Source organism: Pteropus vampyrus, unplaced genomic scaffold (genome assembly GCF_000151845.1).
Source record: "Pteropus vampyrus isolate Shadow unplaced genomic scaffold, Pvam_2.0 Scaffold117, whole genome shotgun sequence".
NCBI lineage: Eukaryota > Metazoa > Chordata > Mammalia > Chiroptera > Pteropodidae > Pteropus > Pteropus vampyrus.
The window spans coordinates 3,875,938-3,901,386 of record NW_011888898.1 but is presented as its reverse complement, the minus strand read 5'-3'; the positions used below and the strand labels follow the sequence as shown (position 1 = coordinate 3,901,386).

General features: G+C 44.4%; 1 protein-coding gene across 1 annotated transcript in view; it reads left to right on the top strand.

Annotated features, from left to right (window-relative positions):
- Positions 1 to 17,644: 17,644 nt before the first annotated feature.
- Positions 17,645 to 25,449, top strand: part of LOC111743633 (brefeldin A-inhibited guanine nucleotide-exchange protein 2-like) — a 25,060-nt gene continuing 17,255 nt past the window's right edge. The window contains exon 1 of the mRNA XM_023534085.1: positions 17,645 to 17,954. Within this exon, the coding sequence (XP_023389853.1) occupies positions 17,834 to 17,954 (121 nt within the window). The 5' untranslated portion in view covers positions 17,645 to 17,833. The remainder of the gene's footprint in view (positions 17,955 to 25,449) is intronic.

Sequence of the window (25,449 nt, the reverse complement as noted above, 5' to 3'; positions counted from 1 at the left end):
GACATGATTCTGGGATTTGCTTCAAAATTTCAGGGTGACGGAGTGTGTGGGAGTATAGCTAAAACCAGATGAGCCATGAGCTGATAATTGCTGGACTGGGTGATGGAGACATGGGAGCTTGTTATATGTTTCCCATTACTTTGATGTGTGTTTAAACTTTTCCATAGTAAAAAAAGAATTTAGACTCTACAATAAATTCTTTCCTATAGTGCTTTTTAATTGTTTCTTTTAACAAACTTACCTTTAAGTTTAAATTATCGGGAGGTTTCTATCATAGCTACTCCCTCATAATTTTGGCCTTTTCATCTAATTTCCTTATTTATTAACATATTTTTAACAGCTTTATTGAGATATATTCACATACCATACAAGTCACCCTTTTAAAGTGTACCATTCATTCACTGGTTTCTCATGAAGTTGTGCAACCGTCATCACAATCTAATTTTAGAATGCTTCCAGCACCCCAAAAGAAATCTCATACCTAAATGCAGTCACACCCCATTCCCCTTCCCCTACACTCACCCCCAACCTCTGGTAACCACTTATTTACTTTCTGACTCTATGCATTTGCCTATTCTGTATATTTTATATAAAAGGAATCATACAATATGTTTTTTGCTTCTTCACTTAGCATAATGTATTCAAGGCTTATCCAAATCATAGCATGGATGAGAACTTTACACCATTTTACAAAGAATATTCCATTTTATTGATGTACCACACTTCGTTTATCCAATTGTCAACTGATGGACGTTTGAGTTGTTTCTAATTTTTGGTTATTACAAATCATGCTGATAGGAGCCTTCATGTAAAGTTGTGTGAATATTTGTTTTCATTTCTCTTGGCTATATACTTAGGAGTGAAATGGCTGGGCCGAATGAGAAACGCTATGTTTAACATTTTGAGGAATTGCTGAACTGTTTCCCAAAGTGGCTGCACCATTCCACATTTCTACCAGCAGTGTATGAGGATTCCTACTTCCCCATGGCCTCACCAACACTTATTATTGTCTGCCTTTTTTATTATAGTCACACCAGTTTGTGTGAAGTAGTATCTCGTGGCTTTGCTTTGAATTTCCCTAATAACTAATGATCTTGACCATCTTTTAATTGCTTATTTGCCATGTGTATATTGCCACTCTCCAATTGATTTATTTTCCTTTTGTTGCGGGGTTGTAGTGTTTTCTATATGTATTTGGCGGGGGGCAGATACAAGTCCTTTATCACATATTGGATTTGCAAATATTTTCTAGCATTCTGTAACTTGTCTTTTTACTTTCTTAATGGAGTTCTTTGAAATACAAAAATTTTAATCTTGATGAACTCTAATTTCTCTATTTTTTTCTTTAGTCACTTGTACTTTACTGATGTCATATCTAAGAAGGCTTTGCTTTAACCTAAGGTCACAAAAATTTGTTCCAATGTTTTCTTCCAAGAATTTTAGTTTTAGTCCTTACCTTTAGGTTTGTGATCCATTTTGAGTTATTCTCTGTGTGCAGTGTGAAGTGGGGATCCAAATTCAGTCTTTTGCATGTGAATATCCATTAGTCCGAGCACATGTTGTTGAAAAAAACTATATTTTCCCATTGAATTGTTTTGGCATTCTTGTCAAAAATCAACTGACTGTAAATGTAAACACTAACTTCTACTCTGTCGATCTATTTCATTAATCTATATGTCTATCCTTAGGCCAACACCACACTGTCTTTCTCGATTACTGGAGATTTATAGTAAGTTTTGAATTCAGAAATTATGAGTCCTCCAACTTTGTTATTTTTCAGACTCGTTTTGGCTATGCTGGGTCCCGTGCATTTCTGCATGAATTTGAGGCTCAATTTACCAACTGAAAAGAAGCCAGCTGAGATTTGTATGGGAATTGTTTCGAATTTATAGATCAATTTTTAATTACTAGTTCAATTTATTTCTGTACTTATTATAATATATCTACTTTAATTTCTTGTTTCTCCTTGAGTCAATTTTGGTAGTTTGTCTTACTAGAAATCTGTCCAGAAGTTTAGTCACCTTAATTCGGCTAAGTCACCTAATTTTTTTTTTTTTGGCATAATTGTTCATAGAATTCCTTTATAAATCTTTTTTCTTCCTGTAAGTTCCGTAATGATGACTTGTCTCTCATTCTTGGTTTTATTAATTTAAGTTTCTCTTTGTTTCTTGGTCACTATGGCTAAAGATTAGTCAATTTTGTTGATTTTTTCAAAGAACTATATTTTTGTTTCATTGACTTTATTGTTTTTCTGTTCCTTATTTTATTAATTTCTGTTCTAATATTTCTTTCTTTTCTTCTGCTTGCCTTAGGTTTATTCTTAATATTTTAAAGTAGAGTTCTCTAAATTATTTTCCATAGGGCTAAAGACAGCATTTGGTAAAGAAAAAAGATTTCTCTGATCAAATAATTTTGGAAAACACTAAATTTAATCATACTAAATTATTTGGTTTTTTATTTTGTTTTTAACTGTGGAGGTCCTCAGAACCTTTGCTGTTTTTATAAATATTGTGTATTTCCAAGATAGGGCTTAAGTATGCAGCATTTTCAAAAGTTATTTGATTAGGACGCTTATTTTTTGTAAAGTAACTTTGGCTTCTGGAATTTTGTAAAACTCTGATCTAAAGTTTTCTGAAGTTTTACCATGCACGAAGACTTTATGTGGTTAAGATGTAGGATGACTACATAATTTATCATCCAAACCAGGACACTTTTGAGACTGATAGGGTGGTTATTAGTAATTATGCTGGAATAACAAATAGAAAACCCAACTATCTGGGATTTAAACTTGGACAACTAGCCTCACTATAATGAGCCAGACCACCTGTGTGGGATCCCCTGGTCCATCATATCTAGCTGTGTGACCTTGGCAAGTTGCTCAACCTCTCTCTGCTTTTGCTACCTCATCTATAAATTGGGGATAATTCTAGTAGTACCTCCTTTATGTTAATGCACATAAATAGCAGCATAATAAGGAGTCTGGTATTAGCCACTATCATCATCACCACCACCATTTATCATTTGGTTCTAACAGATGCAGCCGAGATAGGGACACTGTATTGTTTCATTGTTCTGTCTCCAGCACCTGGAACAGTGTGGTCCACTGCAGGTGCTTAATAAATATTTCTTAAATGAATGCATGCGAGTGAGTGAATGAATGAATGAATAAAGAAAATATGAGTGCAGTAAGGCTTTAGTAGAAGATGGCAACACCGAATGCTGGCAAAGATATGGAAAAATAGGAATTTTGATTCATTGCTGGAGGAAATATAAAATGGTACAGCCACTTTGGAAGACAGTTTGGTGGTTCCATATAAAACAAAACATACTCAGTACGATCCAGCAATCACACTCCTTGGTATTTATGCAAATGAAATGAAAATTTATGTCCACACAAAAACCTAAACATGAATGTTTATAGCAGCTTTGTTCATAATTGCCAAAATCTTGGAAGCAACCAAGATGTCCTTCAGTAGGTGAGGGGTAAAAAACTGTGGTACCTCCAGACAATGGAATATTTTTCGGTGCTAAAAAGAACTGGTTTTAGAGGCACATATAAAATCTGCATTCTCTAGTTGGAGTAGATTTTTAAAATTTTTTCTTTTATCTTTTTTTTGTTGCTGTATGGTACACTGAGATGTGGACTTTCTAACAGATACCTAAGAAATGTGCTAGGATCATTCAGAAAATGATTATACTTAAAAATGACACATAGTAAGGAGAATGGAATAATATATGTTGTATATTTGTTACCAGTTGTCTGTATTATGAAAGATGTAACAGTTTGTCAACTGACACTGTTGTTTTCTTGTAACATGATATGGAATGAAATATAGCAGAATCTCTGTTGAAAGACAAAGACAGAAAGAAAGACAGAAAGGAAAGAAGGAAAGAAGGAAGGAAGGAAGGAAGGAAGGAAGGAAGAAAGGAAGGAAGGGAAAAAAAGGAGCTATCAAGCCATGAAAAGACATGAAGGAAGCTTAAATGCATATTACTCAGTGAAAAAAGCCAATCTGAAAAGGCTACATACTGTGTGATTCCGACTACATGACATTCTGTAAAAGGCAAAACTATGGAGACAATAAAAAGATCTGTGGTTGCCAGGGACTGGCAGGAAGGTGGGATGAATAGGCAGAACACAGAGGATCTTTAGGGCAGTGAAACTATTCTGTATGATACTATCATAATGGATACATGTCATCATACATTGTCCAAACCCATAGAATGTACAGCACCAAGAGTGAACTTTAATGTAAACTATGAGCTGGTGATGGTGATCTGTCAATATAGGTTCGCGATCGTAACAAATGTCCCACTCTGGTGGGGGATGTTGATAATATATGAGGCTATGCCTGTTGGGGGGAGTATATGGGAAAGGCCTGTATTTTCCCCTCAATTTTGCTGTGAACCTAAAACTACTCTTTAAAATAATGTTCAACTTTTTTTTAAAAAAGGAAGAGGTTTCAGAAGCCACCATGATATGGCCAGTAGTAGCGTAGTAGTGCTCTTACACATCCCCAGAGGCTGGCCATCCAGAGACCAGGCCACTCACTTTCTTCTTCCTGGCAGTGGCTACTTGCTCAAGCCCAGCTAAGAACAGCAGCCTGGTAATCCATCTGCACTGACCTGGGCTGCATGGTGCTCAGGACTCACCAGCGGTGAGCCCAGAGCCCCCACCAAGGCACTGCTCAGCGGGAATGGGTCACCCAGAAACACTTACCAAACTCTCTGGGCTCTGGGCGTGACCAGGAGCCTCATCTCCCCAGGCCTTGCTCTGGCACTCTTCAGGAGAGCATCCAGAAGCTAGGCCCAGGCAGCACCAGTTCTCACCTCATGCAAGAGACTGACACAGTGAACGGAGAGGAAGCAAAGAGACAAAGGAACTTTTTGCCAGGACTACACGGCAGGCGCAGGAGCTGAGCTGGGCCTTGTTCTAGCTGCCCCACTCCAGGCTTCGCTCCACCTCACAAGTGAGCAAAGGGCAGAAATAGGAACAAACATGTACACAGCACCAACTGGGGGTCTCACTCTCTTCTGAGTTTCTACAGTCACGAACTCATTCAGCTCTCACCACAACCCCCTGAGGTGGATACTCGCATTACCCCCACTTTACAGATGGGGAAACTGAGGCACCGAGAGGTGAAGTCAGTAGCCCAGGAGCCAATCAGCTAACAGGGATCAGAGCTGGAGTGTGAACCCCAGCAGGCTGGTGCCAAGGTCTATGCTCTTGACCACTATGCGCTCTGCTCCAGTGTGTACAGTACTTTACAGTTTGCAAAAGGCTTCAGGCAAAGAGGATCTTATTTATGCCTCGAAACACCCATCTGAGGTAGGTGGGGCGGGTATTTACCCCTACAGGGAAGGACAGTGATGGAATAGTAAATTCTGAAGCCCAGAGAAGGCAGGTGATTTGCCCACAGTCATGTGATACACAGCGCAGGTTCAAACCCCGGCACTGTTACTGACAGGCTGCATGACTTTGAACTGTGCCTCAGTTTCCCCATTTTCCTTAGCATTCTTATGAGGATTGAGTGAGTTAATAAGCGGAAAGCACTTAGGATGAAACTCGGAACCCAGGCCAGGACGAGGGTGAGTCAAGTGAGGCATTCTGTCCGGCGTATGATTTAAGGAGTGCCAAAAAATTTGATGATCGAGATAAAAAAAATTTGTAATGTGATTTAAAAAGAAAAAAAATCCCAATCAATGTAAAAACTACAATGAACGAAATTATCAACATTTTCAATAAAGACAGGAGCACTATCCCTGACTTCTCCTTTAGCCTCAGGCTCCAGGGGGGTTCAGAGGTGGCACTGTCACCAATCCCATCTTTATAAAAAAAATTGGTATTTAGTCTATTATGGATTTTTTGTATTTGTTTTGATTTTTGTAAATATTGCATTACAAATATGATTATCCTGATCACTGAGTTTTCTGGTGCCTCTTCCCTCTCTTGCTTTTTGCCTGGCTCACTCACCCTACCTCTTCCCAGCCTTGCTGTGCATAGAGGAAGCGCTCAGTGCACGTTAGCTATTGTTACTGCTCCTGTTTGTATCTGAATGCCAGCTATGCCCCAGGAATTGTTGTGAAGAGTTTTGTAACTATCTATCACCTCGACCACAACAGTAGGAAAAACCAGAAACAAAGTTGAAAAGCAAGTGACAAGATGCGGGGAAATATTTGTAGCTTGTATAGGCAAAGGTGCCCAAAAGATATAAAGAACTACAAATTAAAATTTTAAAACGCAAACGACCCGATGCGACAGCAGGCAAAGGAGAGGAGCAGGCAATGCACCAAAGAGGGAAAACAGATGGCCAACAAACGCAGGAAAAAACGTCAACCTCGCTGTTACGAAATACAGATTTTGAAATTTGATGGAATCAAGTATAACATCAAGAGTGTAAGGAAACAGGATTATAAACTGATAGCCTCTCCGGAGGGAAATTTGACATTTCTATTGAACCGAAATTGCACCCATCCTCTGGCTGAGCGGTTCCACTTCTCGGTCTGCCCCAGGGAATAACACGTGCATGTGCCCAAGGATGTTTTTGAGGCTTTGCTCATGATGGCAATAAATTGGAAACACCCTAACGGTCCTTCGAGAAAAGAGCTGATCAATAACCAGCAATCCCATGCCAGCTGGGCAGCCCAGGTGGACAGCAGCAGCCTTGGTCTGCAGGGACCAGCCTCACTGAGCATCTCACCCCACGTCTCTTATGGGTTGGGGGGCTTGGAGCATTCTCCAGGCCCTACTGCAGAAAAGACGTGCCGGGCTGCCTTTCTGAGTCTCTTGCAAACCTGCCTTCTGGGTCTTGGCTCCCTTTCTTCATGGTCTTCTGGGGGCAGTTCCGGCCTTACTATCACACTCAGTCTGGGTCCACGTTTTTCCAAGCCGTCCTCTTGGGAGCGTGCTGAGCATCGTCTCTCCCGCGGAATTGCCAGGAATTGCCGAGGTGTTAAATCCGGTATCACGGGAGAGCGCTCAAAAATGATACACGCACCCTTAGCCAGCATCGTGTTTAGCTCCCTACACCGCTGCCCCTTGGTCCAGCATCCTTGGCTGTCAAACTCATTCTGCAGCCCCTTCCGTGTCTAATCTCCCTTTTCACTTAGCAGCCCAGAAACGTCTCCCAGTCGGGCAGTGCTGGGATTTGGCTCTTGGACACAGGGGTGGGCATCGTTTTTTGTTTGTTTGTTTTTGTTTTGTTTCTCCACCTTCAGTGTTTGAGAGGGGTTAGACGAGTCCTGGACAAGGTGGTGTCTCCTCCGGCCCCTGGAATCGCCCAGCCCTGGGTTCGGGCTCCAGGTGCGGGGGAGCTCAGCACATCTTAGTTGTGCGGCGCTGGAATTCGCTCAGCCTCTGCGAGGCTGCGTCTCCACTTCCGCCAAGGGCGGGGCGTCACCCGCAGCCTCTCCCGGGCGCTGTCAGCATGAAAGCCGAGAGCCCCCACAAAGCTCCCCGCAGGGAGCCTCGATGGCCGGGCTGGGAGACCTGCAGGGCCCCTTGCGAACTCAAGAGTCTAGAAACAGGAAGAAATGCTACCCGGAACCCAGTGGGGACTTGAAAGCAGGGTCAAGCATTGGGCGAGGGGAAGAAGAGGAGGACTAGAGGGGGAAAGAAGCCACACACTGGGTTCCGCCACAGCTGTGGGGTGAGATGGGGTTCTCTCTAGATAATTCTCTGTTGTGGGCACTGTCCTGGACGCTGAGGGATTAGCAGCATCCCTGGTCTCTACCCGCTAGGTGCCAGTGGCACACCCGCCCCACTTTGTGACAACCAAGTATGCCTTGGGGGCCAAAATCATCCTCAGGGGAGCACTATTGCCCTAAAACAAATTCAGCCTCCTGGTGAAACTGGGATAAAACCGTAGTAACATCTGCCTTGCGTGGGGGCGGTGAGGATGGTCGTGATTTGTGTTTACGGAGCACTTGCTCTGTGCCTCTGGCTGTGCTGACGCTTGAAATCCGTCAGCTCTTCCAACCCGCCAGTCTATCCTACCTGGCACTGTACAGGTGAAGAAACTACACATTTCTCTCTTGTCCTCAAATTCAACCAACCCCTCCCAAGACCTGTTATGTGCCAGGACTCAGGGAGGCAGTGTACCTATGGAATCGCACTGGCTTCTGGGTGGATTCGGCCAATGGAGTCCCTCGGTGGAGACCAGAGGAAGAGAGAGGAGAATCCGGGGCGTTTTTCCTCCCCTTTCTGCTGCCTTGGACAGCGGCTTCAGCAGTTGCTGCATCTTCTCTGTGACTCCAGCTTCCGCCATGCAGCCCCTGCCTCGGGGATACCGGCTCCAGCTGCCGGGCCAGGCTCCCACCCGGTGGCCCAGACTGTGGCACCGTAACACCAGCTCCTCTGTTTACTCCTGCCCCTCCCCCCAGGGGTGGCGGCATCTTCCTGCTGGGGTTAATCACGGGTTGGGGTTAAGCCCCTTTCGGCTTCTCACCTCTTCCATCAGGAGACTTACGGGGTCCCAGTGCTATCCCAAAGGAACGAAAGAAAGGTGTGCCTGGGGCGGCGGACACCAGAGGCTCTGAGATCTGCCTCCCCCAAGCCCCTCAGTCCCCTTGGAGGATTCAGTGGGGAGGGCAGAGGGTAAAGTTGTAGCCAAACTCATTACGGGAAGGAATTATCCTCTCTGCTTTCCAGTCCCACCGCTCACTGCTGGAAGCACAGATACGAGGAAAGGACACAATAGATGTGGCAACTTAGTGCATGACTAAGTGACTTCCAAGTGAATAATAGGTAGATCCTGCCCGCAGGATTTTAGGAGAGCTGCTGAGGAGAGAGTGAGCCAGATGGGGAAGGGTGCTGTGGCCTAACCTGGACACAGAGGAAAGGGCAGGTGATTCCTCCTGTGTTTCCTGTCCCCTGTTCTAGGCACTGGGGACACTGCTCGAATCCTTACCCTCATCAGGCTTAATTTCTAGTGTGGGGAAACACATAAACTAATGCAGAGGGTGGGGCGTTGAAGCCATGATTGCATCATAAGTCACAGATGAGAGGCGGGTCATAGGGAATATAGAGCAGAGTGTAAGTGTATCGGTATCAAATTTGGCTGACTTTCGCTTAAGGCTGGCAATGAAAAGGAATAAGGAAGTCTCCAGATTTTGTGAGGTGGGCCCACAGAAATTTGTAAGGGAGAGTTTTTCTGATTATTGCTGAAGGATAAAATAAGCCAGGACTAAACTACACATGACATAGCTATATCAGATTTTCTTCTGGTGCCAGGGTAGTTCATGAGAACGTTTCCAAGGCAAACCCTTTTTCCCCTCCTGTTTTTTTTTTTAAAGAGTAAAACAGGACCAGGTGGTGAGTCTAGCGAAACTGGTGAGCTTTGGCGCCCTCTGGTGGCTAAAATGTAAACTGCAACAAGGTTTTGGATGGAAATAGGGCGGTGGGTCTTCTTTCCATTTATGACAAGAAAAAGTTGGATATACTAAGACGTTTTGGAGAGGCTGGCGTAAAATCGTGAAAAATAACAAATTGTTGTGTTAAGCCAGTAGGTTTTGGGTAGCCAAAACAAGGCTCATCTCTTCTCAGGATTCCACAGCTGGCTGCCCACTCAGTGAAGAGGACAGAACGGGGGTCAGAAAACTTGAGTTCCTGTCCCAGCTGGTAGCCAGGGTGCACGCTCAGGACCACCGCTTGGCCCAGCGGGTGCTCAGGCTCAGGCCTTTGACTCTGGAGTGAGCAATGCTGAAGAGTGGGAGGTTTAGGACTTCTTCTGAAAGGGGAGAGGTGGCGCTGGACCAGCATCTCGCTTCCAGTGGCAGCCATCGAAACATAGCTAAGAGTGGGGACCCCAGATCCAGTTCAGACAGAAGCAGCATGCTTTCCAGAATCTTCTTTTGGTATAATTTCTGGTTCCCTAACATCCCTCATTTCCCACTTATTTTCTAGTTCTCCAGTCTTCTAATTAGCTTTGTAAAAGACCCATCATCACTCTAGTAAAGACCTTTTTCTGCTTACATTAGCAATAGTTAGTATATGGATTAGGTTTGGTTGTATACATCGGAAAAACCAAAAAACAAAATAACTATGACTTAAACAAGATAGGCAATTTTCTCTTTGTGAAGGAAATATAGCGGTCAGCCGTCCAGGTGCCCCGTGGCCTTCAGAGAGCCAACGTCCTTGTGTTTTGGTGCTCTGGCTCCATTTAATACACTGCCTCATGCTCTAAAGTGGCTGCTCCAGCTCCAGCCACTGTGTCCACATTCTGGCCAGAAGGGAAGAGGACATGCCCCTCCCTTTTAAGTAGACCTCCTGGATGTCGCACTTAAAACCTTGCGGCTAGAACTTAACCACAAGACCACTCGTGGGTACAAGAATTGCGGGATGAATAGTCTTTAGCTGAGCAGTTAGGTTTCCAGCTAAAAATCAGGGTTATGCTACTCGAGAGGAAGCAAAGAATGACTGCCAGGAACCTCTGCTGCTTCTCAGCCAAGAACCGTGCTTGGAACAGCTGGGCCAGGCTACGAGTCCACGGCCATAGGAGGGCAAGGGGCTCTGACAATATCTATTGCATTGACCCACATGGGCTCTCCTCTTAATTTTCTCTAATTTCCTTTACCAAATTCTTTTTCTATTTGTATTAAATGCCCACTGGCACTCCCCTGACCCTTGAGTCCCTCATCTTTCTGCTCTATTTTCTATCCTCCAGTCCCAGCCCAATCCGGCCTCCACACCATTATGCTAGAGGTGAGAAGTCTGAAATGAGTCTCACCGGGCCAAATTTAGGGTGTCATCAGAGCTACGTCCTTTCGGGAGGCTCTAAGGGAGAATCTGTTTTGTGCGTTTTTTTTTTTTTATTTGCCTATTTAAATTCTAGAGGCTTCCCACAACTCTTGGCTCGTGGCCCCACCCTGCACCTTAACAGCCAGCAATGACATCGCTCTGACCTCTGCTCTGTCATCTTATCTCTCTTCTCCGGCTCCAACTCTTCTTTCATTCATAAGGACCTTTGTGATTATATTCAGCCCACCCAGACCATCCAGAATAATCTTCTCATCTCAAGATCCTTAATTTAATCCCATCTGCAAAGTCCCTTTTGCCATGTAAAGTGACATATTCACGGGTCCCCAGGATTAGGATGTGGGTATCTTCAGGGAACCATCATCCTGTCTACCACCGCTGGGTTCTCCAGAAGCACATTCTGAGAGAAGGATTTGGGTGTACATGGTTTACTTGGGAAACACCAGTAGGAGAGCAGGGAAATGACACAGGGAAGGGAAGGCAGCCACTATGGTATATGCCATCAGGCCACTGAAGGTCCAGAGCTGTTGGTTCATCACTGGGTGGCTCTCCCAAGCGTGTCAACCCACTGGCACTTCTGATCTGCACTGTGCTTGGCCGAGCACACATCCGTGGCCAGAGAGAGAGAGCTCAGGCTGAGAGTCTGGCATATTTTAAAACAGAAAAGTACCAAAACAGCATGAAGCATACGCTGTTGGTGCCCTGGGCCCTCACCTCTCCTGGCTGGCGGAGGCTGCTTCCCCGCTCTGCCAGCCTGAGGAAAGGACAGGACACAGTGTCAGAGTCCGCAGAAGCGGCCCTTGGGTGATGATTGGTGGAAACTAGGTGAATGACTAGCCCAAGTCCCTCCCCCCTCAGCTGGAATGATGCCAAGGCACATCTACCCTGGCTCCCAGAGTTCTCCAGGGGGACAGAGCCCCCAGATGCCCGCAGTGGTGACTGGCTTGATATCACACCTGTGTTGGCTGCAGCCCCACTCCCCTGCTTCTGTGTCCTGGGATCACCTCCCTAACACACCCAAATCCTAGTCATGGGGTCTGCTTCTCAGGGAGCCCAAATCAAGGTCCAGGGACAAACAAACAAAACCCCACACTGTGGTGTCGTAACTATTCACATCGAACAAGCCAACCCTTTTTTAGTGCGGCTGGACGTATGTACACAAACGAACAGATTACAATTGCTATGTACGTAACCTCTGGGGAAAGAATCTCAAAAGTCTACATTTGAGACTTTTCCTAAATACAAGGCCGCCAACCAAGTGGTGCCTCTGCCTCCAGCCCCCTCCCCAGCCCTGCTGACAGGAATCAAAGAGGCTGCATCTGAGTTTTGCCTTAAAGTAAACACAGAAAATAAATGGGTCTCAAAGGGAGCAGTGGCACTGTGGAAACACGGGCGGGTGAGCCAGGATGGCCAGGCGTACAAAGAGTCTGTGTATAGTGGGAAGAAAGTGGACCGGAAGCTGGAAAGGCCAACAGCAGGCACAGCCACAAGGGCCTTAAATGACGGGCGCGTGTTACAAATTGAGACATTACTCAGAGAAAAGCTGAGTTGGAGCAGACGTTGCTGGTTGCCAACTTTACCAGTTAAGGCTAGGTTCAGCAGAACGATAGAGAACCCCAAATAAGAGGTGCTTATATCTACCTCATGTAAAAGTCAGTTGGTAAGCACCCCAGAACTGGTGTGGCGCCCCAGAATAGGCACGACTTGCCAGGGTATCAGGGACCCAGGCGCTTTCTCTCGTGTTGCTCTATTGAGAGAACTATTTCAAACATTGTGCCATGGGTCCGACACGGCTGCTAGACACAGGAGGACTGGGTGTGGGATTACTCAGAAAAAATGCAACACATCCGGTTAAGTTTCAATTTCAGGTAAGTAGCAAATACTTTAAAAAATATAACCGTGTCTTGATTATTGCATGGGGACATACTTGGACTAAAAAAAGCATCCGTCGTTTATCTGAAATTCAGATTTAACTGCTGTAACAAATTACCACAAATTTAGTGGCTGAAAGCAACACAAATTAATTCTCTCGCAGTTTCAGAGGCCAGAAGCGTCAAACGGATCAACAGGCCTGTGTTCCTGGTGGAGACACTAGGGGAGAACCCGTTTTTCTGCCTTTTCCAGCTTCTCAAGACTGCCTGTGTTCCTTGGCTTGTGGCCACAAATTACTCCAACATCTGCTTCTGTCATCGCATTTCCTGACTGTGACTCTCCCATGTCCCTCTTATAAGGACCCTGGTGTTTCTATTGAGCCAACAGGATAATCCAGGATAATTTCTTCATCTCGAAACCCTTAACTTAATCACATCTGCAAAGTCCCCTTTAGCCTCTCACGAGTTCTGGGGATTGAGACATGGAGACCTTTGGGGACTTTATTATGCCTACCACAGAAACACGGAAGTGGCCCTTCCCAAATACCTTGCTGATGAGACGATTAAATGTCCTGGACCCCAATCTAGCTACCTTCATTGCTTCATTCCTTCATTCCATAAATAGTTTGAGTACCTCTTATGTACTCCAGACATACAACTGTGAACAAGACAATGTCTCTACCTCCATGGATGCACATTCTACTTGCAGAAGACAGGATGGCAAGTGAACAAAACAAGCTCATGTGAAAACAGACGTTTCCTCTAAAAGATGGAGCCTGATTCTTCTCCCCTTGAGCATGGGCTGGACGTAGTCATTCAATTCTAAAGCAGCTATATGTAAATCAAGGAAAAATTGTATTTCGTCGGGGAGTTTCCCAAACGTTCTTCATGATTTCAAAACTACATCACCCACATTTATGCCAACCGAACAGCACCCTCGATCAGTTTACATGGTGAGGCACTTTGGAGTCTAGGTCATAAGAATCACTGTGGCTTCCTACAGTCATTCTCTTTTTTCTTTTGGATCACTCACTCTGGGGGAAGCAAGGTGCCATGTCATGAAGTGGCACACTCAAGCAGCTCTATGGAGAGGCAAAGAACCGAGGCCTTCATCCAACAGCCATGTGAGAAAGCCAATTGAGAAGTGGCCCCCCAGCCCCGGTCAAGCCTTCAGATGACTGTGGCCCCAGCTGACAGCTTGACTGCAACCTTGTGAGAGAGATACTGAGCCAGAACCACCCAAGCTGCTCCAAAAGTCCCAACCCACCGAAACATTGTTTGATTTGAAGCCACTTAGTGTTCATGTAATTTGTTATGCAGCAATAAATACCTAATACACAGATAAAAACACCACCATTTCAAATTAAGTTTAGTGTAATGAAGAAAATAATTCAAGATGATGTGGAAGCAGTTGGGGGCAAAGGATAAGACTGGGAAGTTAGTGAAGGCCTCCCTTGCAGGTGACCTTGAGCTGCGAACAGAATGATGGGAAGGGCCCAGCCAGCAATGCTTTCCAACCCCCCTAGATGCCACACACCCCTTTTAATAACCCACAAGACCTCCGTTAGCTAGTCAGAAGTGAAATTCACAGGTAATGAAATCTTCCTACACACACTATTTTAAAAAAAGATTATGACCTAACGAAGATGAAACAAAAGAAGAGCAATGAATAATTTGCAAATTTTATTGCAATGTATAAATGCTCAGACACAATTACACTAATAAGAGATATAATAAAAACAGTCAGATGCTAGAACCTAAGAGGGGAATCCATGAATGGTGGCCGATCAGGGGTGCCCTTGTGGTGACTCAAATACCATGGCTGGCATAAATGGTGGTAATGTGGTTTTGAAATGGCGAACAACTTTTGGTAAAGTTCCAGACACGATACAGTTTTCTCTAGAATTGCAATAATAATTGCATTCCTGGAAAATTCAATATACATTAAAACTGGAGGAAACATGCTTTATGTTTATAGGTAAAGCACATATAGGTTCTAGGTTCAGGTCATTATTAATAGGGTTTTTCACCTCCAGGGATGTCTAGTCCAGCCATGTGAGACATGTGTAAACCTTTGTGACATGGGATCACCCAGCTCTCTGCAGGATGTTGCCATTCATTCCCGCTTCCCCCACCATGACAATAAAAATACTCCCCTCCACGAAATTTCAAAATGCCCCTCGGGGTAGTCCTGCCCTCATTGAGAATCGCTGACTGAGAGGAACAGAGGTGCATAAGTCGAGCCCTTGATGGGAACAAAAAGGGACTCCAGTGTGGCCTGAGAACCCCAGGCAGAGAGCAAAGAGAGAAAGGTGCGGGCAGAGAAAGTGCCACGTGAGTTACAGGCATTTCCCGCTTTTCGAGAGCTCAGGTTCCACCACCAGGCTTTAACGAAAGACCTGCAGATTGGTACCCGTTTTTGCTAACTGAAAGAAATCCGAAAAGGAAAAGTGAAACTAGTGTTCAGCATTTGTTTTGCGGGGAGAGCTGTTACAGAGGTAGTGCTCTCCCCAAGCAGTGAGAGTGACAGACTCCTTCACCGGAAAGCACACACAGCATCTCAGCATCGAGCCCCCTGGGACTCTGAATTGTGTCTGTGAGCATCTGTGCTTTAGCTCCATTTATTTTGTGCATTCGTTAGCAAGGTGTGTCTGAAAGCATCAGAGAGCCTATGAGAGCTGGTAAGGATGTTATGCTCAGCGTAAAACTGGACTTCATTAAGCATTTCGATGGTGATGGACAAACTAAGGACATTGCGCGTGCGTCGAACTTGCCTGTGTCCACCATTCATACTATTCACACGCAGAGAGAAAGAATCTTGAAAGCTGTGTCAGTTACTACTAATTCTGCTAATAGCGAAGTGGATTTTTTTAGTCGGCATCCGGTAATGGGCAAAATGGAAAGTCTGCTGCTCGAGTGGATTGATAGGTGTACAAAGCATGATGTTCTGTTACCTGAGAATGCTCAAAATTTTATTAATTAATGGTAATTGCTTCTTCTCCTTACACCATTTCAGCTCATAAAAGGTTTCACAGGAACACTCAGCTTTCGGATAGCGGGGCAAACCTGCACTTAAACTCGATTCCAAGGGCAATGAGGAGTCACTGTAGGATTTTCAGCAGCGGAGTGACATGGCCTGATCTCGTGGTAGGAGGTGTCTCGAAACTTTTGTTACTCAGTAGCACTGCACTTTCCTGAGTTTCACACATTTATTCACTCATTCACTCACTCATTCAACACGTAAGGACTGAGGGGTATCTTAGTGACCTATTGCTGTGTAACAAGCTACCCCCAAAGTCAGTGGCTTAAAGCAACAACAATTTGCTGTTTTCTGCTATTCTATGGCTTGGCCGGACAGTTCTTTGGCTGGTCTCTCCAGGGTTACTCAAGCAGCTGCCGTTCAGCTGATGGGACTGGGCTCAGCTTGGAAAGCTGGAATGACTGGGCCTCTCTCTCCATGTACTCTTTCTTCCAGGTGCTTCTTGAGCATCCAAGGCCGCTTGATACCTAGACTCTGGACCATACTTCCACTACATTCTTTTGGGCAAGGCGAGTCACTAGTCCACGGGACTGGAGAGACACTTCTTAACAGGAAGAGCTCTAAAGTCACATTCCAGTGATCGAATTTATGGCCATGGAACATTCTACCTGGCTCTGGACCAGGCCCTAGGGATACAACCTGACCCTCTGTGGCCTACACCCCATTCAGACAACAAACAAGTCAACGAGTATAAAAGGTCAGGAACACATCAAGTAGGGAGAGAGGGGGCTACTTCAGACAGGATGGCCAGACAGAGCCCCCTGAGATGTTTAAGCATGCCTGCATGAGGCTTCCAAGAAAGACATGTCCTTGCATGAACCCAGCATTGCTATGGCTCCCCTTGGGGGAAGTGGGCAGTGTGAGGGAAAGGGGTCCAGGGGACATCACCAGTGCTCTTGTGATATCACTGGCAGTAGGATGGAGAGGAAGGTGACCTGGGGCCAGAATATCTGTCTTCTCACACTCCTTTGCGTCTCTGTGACACTGGCGATCTCTGTTTCTTCTCCTCTCAGACACCCCCAAATACCCTCTGCCCCAGTGCACCGCATTATAAGAACCACAGGTTTATGAAAATAGAAGATACACTCCAGAGGGAGATGCACTTGGCATCGTTATTACTGGCAGCAGTGAGCACAGACATGGCACTAGATACACAAAAGTCCACTGAACTGTGTGGCCAGTAGTCAGAGTGACAGGAGGGTTGTGTGGACGGCGTATGTCTTGCCGACAGGCATGGAGAAAACCTGTTTCGGAGAGTGTGCACGAATACACCTCTCTCCCTCTGCACCTTCCCTTCACCTTCCTTTTCCGCCCACTCATTAACCTCGTCCTTTCCTTTTCTCTCTCCATCACTCACCGTGTTTTCTTGCCATCCTTTCTCCTTCCCCCTCACCCCCCCACACTATTTCTTGTTCCATTTCATTCCCCTTCCTTTCTAACATCCCCCTCTTCCCTTTATCCCTCTCCACTATTTCCCTCTTCTCTCTCTTCTCTTAACCTCTCCTCTCACCTCCTTACCCATTTCCACCCTCCACTTCTCTTACCTTCATGCTTCCCCTCATCTCTAACCACCTCACGTCTTCTTCTAGCCCCCTAGCTTCCGTTCTTCCTCACCTCCTCCTCTTGCCCATTTATCACCTGTCTCATTCTCTTACCAATTTTTTTCCCCCAATTCTCTTCTTTCTCTTGCCTTTCTTCCTCTCCTAGCTCCTCTCCTTCCTCATCTCTCACTCCTGATTTCCACTCTCACACTCCTCACTGCCTTTCTCACTGTCTCTCCTCTCACCCTCATCGCCACCCGTCCTCCCGTTCACCTCCTTCCCTCCTGCCTTCACCCACTTAGACTCGCTCCTCTGACCCTCTTTCTTCCTCCACCTTTGCAACTCCCGTCCCTCACCTGGCCCCGCCCCGCCCCTGACGTAGGCCCCGCCCCTCGGGAGATCACGGGGTCGATTGACGCGCGGCGGCCGTAGCGGCCCCGCCAGTCACGTGGTCACGTGACGCGCTCCAACATGGCGGCGCCGTGGGGCCGCGGCGTCGCTTCCTGACGGGGCGGTGCGGACGGACGCGGCCGGTGCCGGCCGGGACGCCGGGCCCGCAGCTTTGCTCGCCCGCTCGCTCGTGCCGCCCGCCCGCGGGGCTCCCAGCCCCCGCTGGCCCAGGGCCATGCAGGAGAGCCAGACCAAGAGCATGTTCGTGTCCCGGGCCCTGGAGAAGATCTTAGCCGACAAGGAGGTGAAGCGGCCCCAGCACTCCCAGCTACGCAGGGCCTGCCAGGTGGCGCTCGGTGGGTGAGCCACTCCGGCCCGGCTCCGCGCCGGCCTCCCCACGTCGGCCGTTACCCCACTCGTCCTCAGCCCGGCCTCCTGGACTCCACCTCCCTCCGCCCCGAATCCCACCCATCCAGCCTCCTTATTCTACCCCGAGGGAACTGATGCGCTGGCACCTCGAGACTGGCCCAAGGTCACCTAGCAAGTTGGTGGCAGCCAGGGCTGGCTCTCCAACCACCCAGCCCAGGGCGCTTGCCACGACTCTTTGCGGTTTTGTTTCCTGGTTCCTCCCCTCACCACCCTCAGAGGCAGTAGTTCTTGCCCTAAGTTTTTTCTTTACCCGCATTTTGGTTGCTGGGGTTCCCCTATGTGAGCAGGACAGGTGCGAAGAGCTGATTTAGAGAAACCCCTGAGGCTTACTTTGAAAGTGCAGGATTGGTGAATGTTTTCCTCTTATTTGGGAATCTCCCATAACTCCTTCAAGGAAGGAGTGTAGAGGGTTATCCTATACTTCCCAGGTGTTGTAGTGTGCAGGGTATCTGACTCTGGGCGGTCTACTAAAATAGAGGGTCTGTCAGGGCAATACTTGTCTATTTTATTCACTTCTGGATCCCCTGCACCTACAACAGTGCCTGGCACATAATACATGCTAATCGAATGGACCCACAGATTATGGAAAGAGAAAATGATAACTCATAGCTAGTTAAAATCTTAGTAGTTGGTTCCAACATCAACATCTAAACTATCTTTGAGTTTCATTCATTCAACAAATATTTATCAAATGTCCACTGTGTACCAAGCACTGCGATGGGCGCTGAGGGTATGGAACTTAACTCTAGTAAGGGAGACAAAATAAGTAAATAAGAGATTAACGAGACATTTTTGAATACTAATAAATACTTTTGTGAAAATAAAAGAGCAAGATGTGATAATGAAAGCCCGAGGACTGCTTTTGATAGAGTGTCAAGAAAGTAATCCTTTTTGAGAAGGTGACAGAGCTGAGTACTGAAAGTCAAGAAGTATCTTTGCAGAGTTTTGGGGAAGAAATAGTTCTAGGAGATGAGGATCAATACATTTGACTGCATCTAGCTTCAAGTTAATTCATCACCCCAATGCCTTTGGTTTGGAATCTGTAAAAAGACCTGTTTTCCCTAACAAGTTGAGTAAATGGAAAGTTTGATTTTCTGTCGCAGAGTTGGCCATGGCCTTTCTCCCTTCATTTGGTGCAAGGCACAATGCTGGGATTTGTCTCTTAGGGCCTGGGAATGGGCTTGTGAACTTTGCATTTCTCTTGAGAGAAGGCCCTTGGCTTTCTTCAGATTCTCATAAGGATCTGAGATTCCCTCAGGAGTCAAGAACTATTGATACAGAGGTTGTTGTTGCTTAGATAATCTTGGAGGAATTTGCTGAGATTTAGATTTGTAAAGCTCTTCTATTCAGAATACCAAGGAGTACTGTTGGATATTATTTTATCAGGAATGCTGGATAAGCACTACAAAGCAGATAGGCAAAAGCCTGGTACTTAAAACTCCATTTTGAAATCTGCCTGGATTCTAGCCTCTCAGTTGTTACTTTAAGAGTTGCAGATGTTTCAAAATAGTTATTTGGCAGAAAAGTTTTCATTCCTCAGAAAACTTAACATATAATTTTCACCAAATTGTACATCACATTGTTGGAACTTATCAAATTGTTTTATAGGGTCATATAGGACCATAACATTGAGAGCTTATTAGATATTTTTGGATCATATCTCTGTTCAGAAGTTCAGATTTTTCCAACTCAAATTGTGGAATGCACATTCAGTGTTTCAGTAGTGAATTGTAAGATATAGCTTATAAAAGAAGTAATTTGACCACAGGCTAAATGAATAGCAAATGAACGTGGTGGCTCATCATTATCAAACTGAGTAATGGGAACTATTACAAGAGAACCTATGCATAGTGTTAATTTAAACTGGCCATCTTGCTGAAGAGAGTAATTGTGTATCAATAAAAATAACTGCTTTTACTTATAAACAGTGGAAAATATATAGCAAAGTACCTGATGAAATTTCAGTCTGCATCTCAAGGCATAGTCCTGTGTCCACTATAAGCAGCTGAGATGAGCCCGTGTATAAGAAGTGTTGCAGTGCGGCTGGTATTTTAGAGATTATCATATGTGGATTATCATTAATTTTGAAAAGAGGAACTATAAATAACTGCTAAAAGTTGAAATGCTTGAATGAGAGAGCGCTTAACAGGAAACAGCTTCTATGATATGTGTCCATGATTTTTAGCATGTTGGAGGGGATCAGAGCTGCAGCGGCTGTATAGTAGGAGTTGGAGTGAGTGCTTTGAACTCAAGACTGCCCGGGTTCAAATACCTTGCCTTCCAGTTGCTATCATTGTGATCTTGGACAGATCTTCTACCTTCCTCATGGGGTTATTATAAAGTTAGTTGCCATGTGCAAAGAACTTGGCATGTAGTAGGTACTTTGTAAAGGCTTGCTGCTTTTATTTATTTTTTATTATTTTAAGCTGTGACAAACCACAGAAACTCTGTGCTCTGGTTTGACGTTCTTAACTTACATTGGTCCCTCATTCAGGAATGACTTATTGCTCTATTTGGTTTGTAGATGTAATAAATAAGAATTTAATTACACGACTAAAAGATGTTTACTGGAGTGTTAACTTGCTAAGTTCATTCAAGACAAGGGTTACTGTCCCTTGTAAAAATAGTGATGATCAAGATGGAAAAGGTTTGGAGTAATCTCAGGGCTTCATCTGCACTAAATTCCAAATGCATAGATAGAAACTGCCCAGTTAGAGATTGTGTCCTTCCAGCCTTTATCTGGAGAAATCAAAAGAGCCTTGGAGAGTATTCATCGCCCTAAGGACATTGTGGCTCTTTACTTTGTTAAGGTAGCTTTCTGTGTTAGTAAGCTTGAAGGTTTCAGCCTTCTGTTTGGGAACATAAGTATGTTAATAAATTTCTCTTTCATAACTGTCATATTTAAGAGCCATTTTCTCCCATAATCACTCCTTAACTTACATTTCTGCTCTCAAACTACATGGAGTTTTGAGACTTGGCAAGATAATCTGAGTGTTTTTATATTGAAAAATTTGTCTCAAAATCTGAAAAATGTTAACTGAATTGTCCTAACAACACTTTTTTCATACACGTAAGGTAGGAGATGCAGTATCTTACTTAGTAATTTAATATGCACAAAGGGTTGAGTAAATGTTAAATGCTCTAATTGCTAGCCATCATTATCAAGAAATATGAAAAGAATAGTCATCATACCTATGTTTTTCATATGAAATTGAGTGACTTGTAAAAAATAGAGTTTATTTTTTAGAGCAGTTTTTAGATTTACAGCAAAATTACACAAAGGTACAGAGAATTAGCACACGGCCGTGCACAGCCTCTCCTGTTATCCATATCCCTCACCGGAGTGGTTCATTTATTACAGTTGCTGAATCTACATTATCATTAATGAAATCACCCAGTTGAGTGACTTTTTTAAATCACATGTGTAATAGCTGTATGATATCTCTCCTGTACTGAGCATTTCTTATGTTCCAGGCACAGTGCCATATGCTTTACATGCAGTTTAGTTCTTGTTGTTATCCGCATCGAGGCCCAGAGAAGTTGGACAGCATAACTCAGCCAGTAAGCAGTGAAGCCAGAGTGTGAACATGGGCAGTCTGGCACGAGAGCCCAAGCTCTTAACCGTTACTACCATGCTATATTGCTCCAACATATACAAGCTCTTATATTGTATATGAAATACTCAATGGAGCCTTTAAACAGTCATACTTCAGTGAAGTTTTTATGCAATGACGTTTTAGTAAGTAAACCATTCAGTAAGTATAGAGACCATATTTTCTATAGTGGAATTTTGAGATGTACTTGAAAGCCTCTAGTGAAAAAGATTACAGCTTTTTTCCTGCAGCTTTTTACTAAATATGTCTTTGATTTACTTTAAGGACTAACTGGAAGACAGAAATGAGGGTAAAGAGCTGGGTTCCCATAAGCTTCATTTGAGTTATTAGGTTTTTCTGATTTATAACATCTCTCTTCATCCACAGTAAACTCCCTCTTATTAATTCTGGAGTTGCGACATGTAATTAGTGTCCATTTTGGGATACAGCAGGCAGCAGGAAACCAAGGCTCAGAGAGCAACTCACCCACATCTGCACAGCCAGATGGGAAACAGCCACAACACACTCTATCCTGACATATAAATCATAAAATTCATTTTTAGATTCGATGCTCTTAACAGTTCAATATATGGGATTTAGAGACATATGGATCTTTGGTGATCTTAGCTTGAGCTGTTTTGGTGGCACGATGCAGGTGGAAACCAGACGGGAGTGGGTCGAGGCATGAGTGGGAGGTGAGGAAATAGACAGGGAGCACAGACAACTCTATCCCAGAGTTTGGCTGTGGTGTGAAGGGGAGGAGGAGTTGTGGATCATGGGAGGGTTTTGTTTTGTTTTGTTTTTTAAGGTAGAAAAGATTTGAATTTATTTACATGTCATTGGGAAGGGGACAATTAAAGGAGTGCATTCATAAATCTTAGTTATATATTAATGTGCAAAAAACATTCAGCATATCAGGTGCTGTAGGCGTAAAAAGTTTTAAAAAAAAAATTAGGGATTGTAAATTGACAAGGTCCTTGCAATCTGTGAGGTCAACCAAGGGTAACTTTGCCTAAAAAAAAAAAAAATTCAGCATTTACACATCCCTATGATATGTGGTAAATTGCTTTTTCTGCCATATGATGTTGTTGTTCTAATTTTGATGTGTACAAGTTAACTATTCTCACCATTAGGATGAACCTAAGTGCAGAATTTGAAAAATATCGAAAATATCCCTAACTTGACATAGCAAATAAAGTAAGGCTTTAAATTGAAGGACGGAATAAAATCTCATTTTAGCAAGTTCTAGTACTTCGATTTTGATTTTGTTTACAAGTGCCGCAGATTATAAAAGTTTTGAGAAGTAACGGGACCCGGGACCCTGACAGATTAACATTTTGTTGAAAAGCTTTGTGATGGTTCTTCAGGGGGAAGTCATCTGTCTAGAAGCAGCATCTAAAAATTGGATTTTGGTTATCGAGAAGCATTTACTCATTGGATTGGCAGAAAGTTCATTGAGATCTGAGTTTGAAACTTTGTTTATTGATTAGTACTGTGAACCTGGGCTAATAATATAGCTTCTTTGAGCCTCAGTTTCCTGAGATGATAAAGGTGGTAATACCTGTCACAAGATTATTGTAAAGGTTAAGTGAACTAGTGCAGTAAAGTAACTGACACAGTACCAGGCATCGAACAGATGACCTAAAATTCAGGTGTGTTGGCGTGCCATATTTGAAGGAGAAAGAACTGAATGCTTGCTCTTCTCTGTCTCCCCTGTTCCTTGGTTTATGGACCTTTTTGCTCTGACATTCGACACCAGTGATTCATGTGGTTGGATGGATTTAGAGCTGTGTCCTGTAAATCTTGTAAATCTCAGGGGAGACTTTGTAGGCTGTGCTGGGGAAAACAGTAAGACCATTCTTTATGGAAAAGAGGGAACTTGTGAAAAACATGAGCTTAATCAGCACGTACATGGAGCCTCATATAAATAGCGCAACACTGTATTTAGTTCTCACCATTTTCACCAGTCTTAGGGGCCTGCCAGGAAAATACTTGACTTTCTTAACAGCAGGGTATCTTAGAAAAGAATTTTATGCTTATTAATTCATTCCTGGAGTCTTCCTATAAAGAGCTTCTTTTGGTTTACTGTCTTGGTTGTAAATGAGTCTTTTAGCTTTTTTATTAGGTATTTTATTAGGTTTTAGCCTTCTCGTGCTAGGACATAAAATTCTTAAAAGTTCCTTCAGTCCTCGGGAGTGATCAGTGCATATTTATTCTTTATGTAGTTCATTTGTTTGTTGACTAAAACAGGTTGACATTCATTCAGAAGATGCTTATTTGGGCGTCACACCTGATGTCATGATGCAAGGGAAACAAAACAAGCAAGGACCCAGTTCTTCCGGAGTTTGCAGCTGATGGGGAGGAAGGGTGTTGTTCAGATGATCCTGTCCTCTGGGTCCTATGAAGGAGAGTAACCAGAAACGAGGTCCTGAAAGGGGGTTGAACACAGGGGTGCAGGAAAACTTCCCCGAGGAAGTCTTGAGATCAGAATGATGAATAAGAATGAAGTAGCTTGGGGATGAGAGGCGTTTTGGCAGCATAGGAAAGGACATGTGATTAGTACCGTGAACTGACTCCTGTGGCAGCAAGGAGCACAGCTGTTAAGGAAATGAAAAGATGCACCTGCATGCGAATTTACTATTATCTCAAAAAATATATTTTTTTTAATTTGAAAGAAAAAGTCAGGGGAAGAGGGTTTGGGCATAAGGTAGGAGAAGTGGGCCAGGGCTCCACCACGCAGGGCCTTGGAGGTCATGGTGAGGAGTTTGACTGTTAGACCAAAAGCAGTGAGACAACACTGAAGAGTTCCAAGTGGAGAGGAAGGTGATGGGGTGACCAGGTTTATATTTTGGAAAGATCACTTGGGCCATTGTATTCTGAACATCGTAGAGGGAGTCGAGAGAGATTGCTATCATCTAGATGAGAGATGTTGGTGGCCTGTACTTAAGAGTGGTGACAGTAGACATAGAGCAAAATGGAAGAATTTCCCACTGGTTTAGAAGGTAAAGCTAACAAAACCTGGTGATGGATTGGGTAAGAACGTGAGAAAGAGGGTTGGTAAGACCGACTGTTGAGTTTCTGACTCCCCCAACTGGGTGGATGTTGGTGCTGTTGTTTGAGATGGGAGGAGTGTGGGAAAACCATCTAGGGAGAGTTAGTGGGAAGGAGTCGATCCGAGTTGGGACTTAGATATGTTGAGTATCACCTGCCTTTGAGCATCCAATTAGACAGGTGGAGTAGGAAGTGGATAGGTAAATGAGCCTGATTTTCTTAAGACAGGCCTGGGCTGGAAATCGAGATTTGGGAATCATCATAGTCTAGGTGGGAATCGAATGTGTAGGTAAGGATGAGATGACCTGGAAGGAGAGTGTACAGAGAAGGAAAGACAGGGGAGCCTCGGCCTGGGCCTGAGGAGCCCCAGCCTGCTCTGACTGGGCAGAGGAGGCTGAGTTTGCAAAGGAAATGAAGAAGAGATGGGCCAGGCAGAGTCAGAGGGCCCACAAGAAGAATGCGTGCTTATGAAACCAGAGTAGAGAACATTTCAAGGACAGCAAGGTCAGTAAGGTCAAATGCTGCAGGGAGGTCAAGTGAGATAGAAACTGGAAAAATGCCTATGAGATTGAGAGACATGTGGGTCATTGGTGACCTTAGCTTGAGCTGTTTTGGTGGTGCAATGAAGGCAAAGCCAGGCTGCAGTAGGTTGAGGCATGAGTGGGAGGTGAGAAATAGACAAGGAGCACAGACAACTCCTTCCCAGAGTTTGGCTGTGGTGTGAAGGAGAGGAAGAGGGATGGGTCAGGGAAGGTTTATTGTTTTAGGTTTTTTTTCC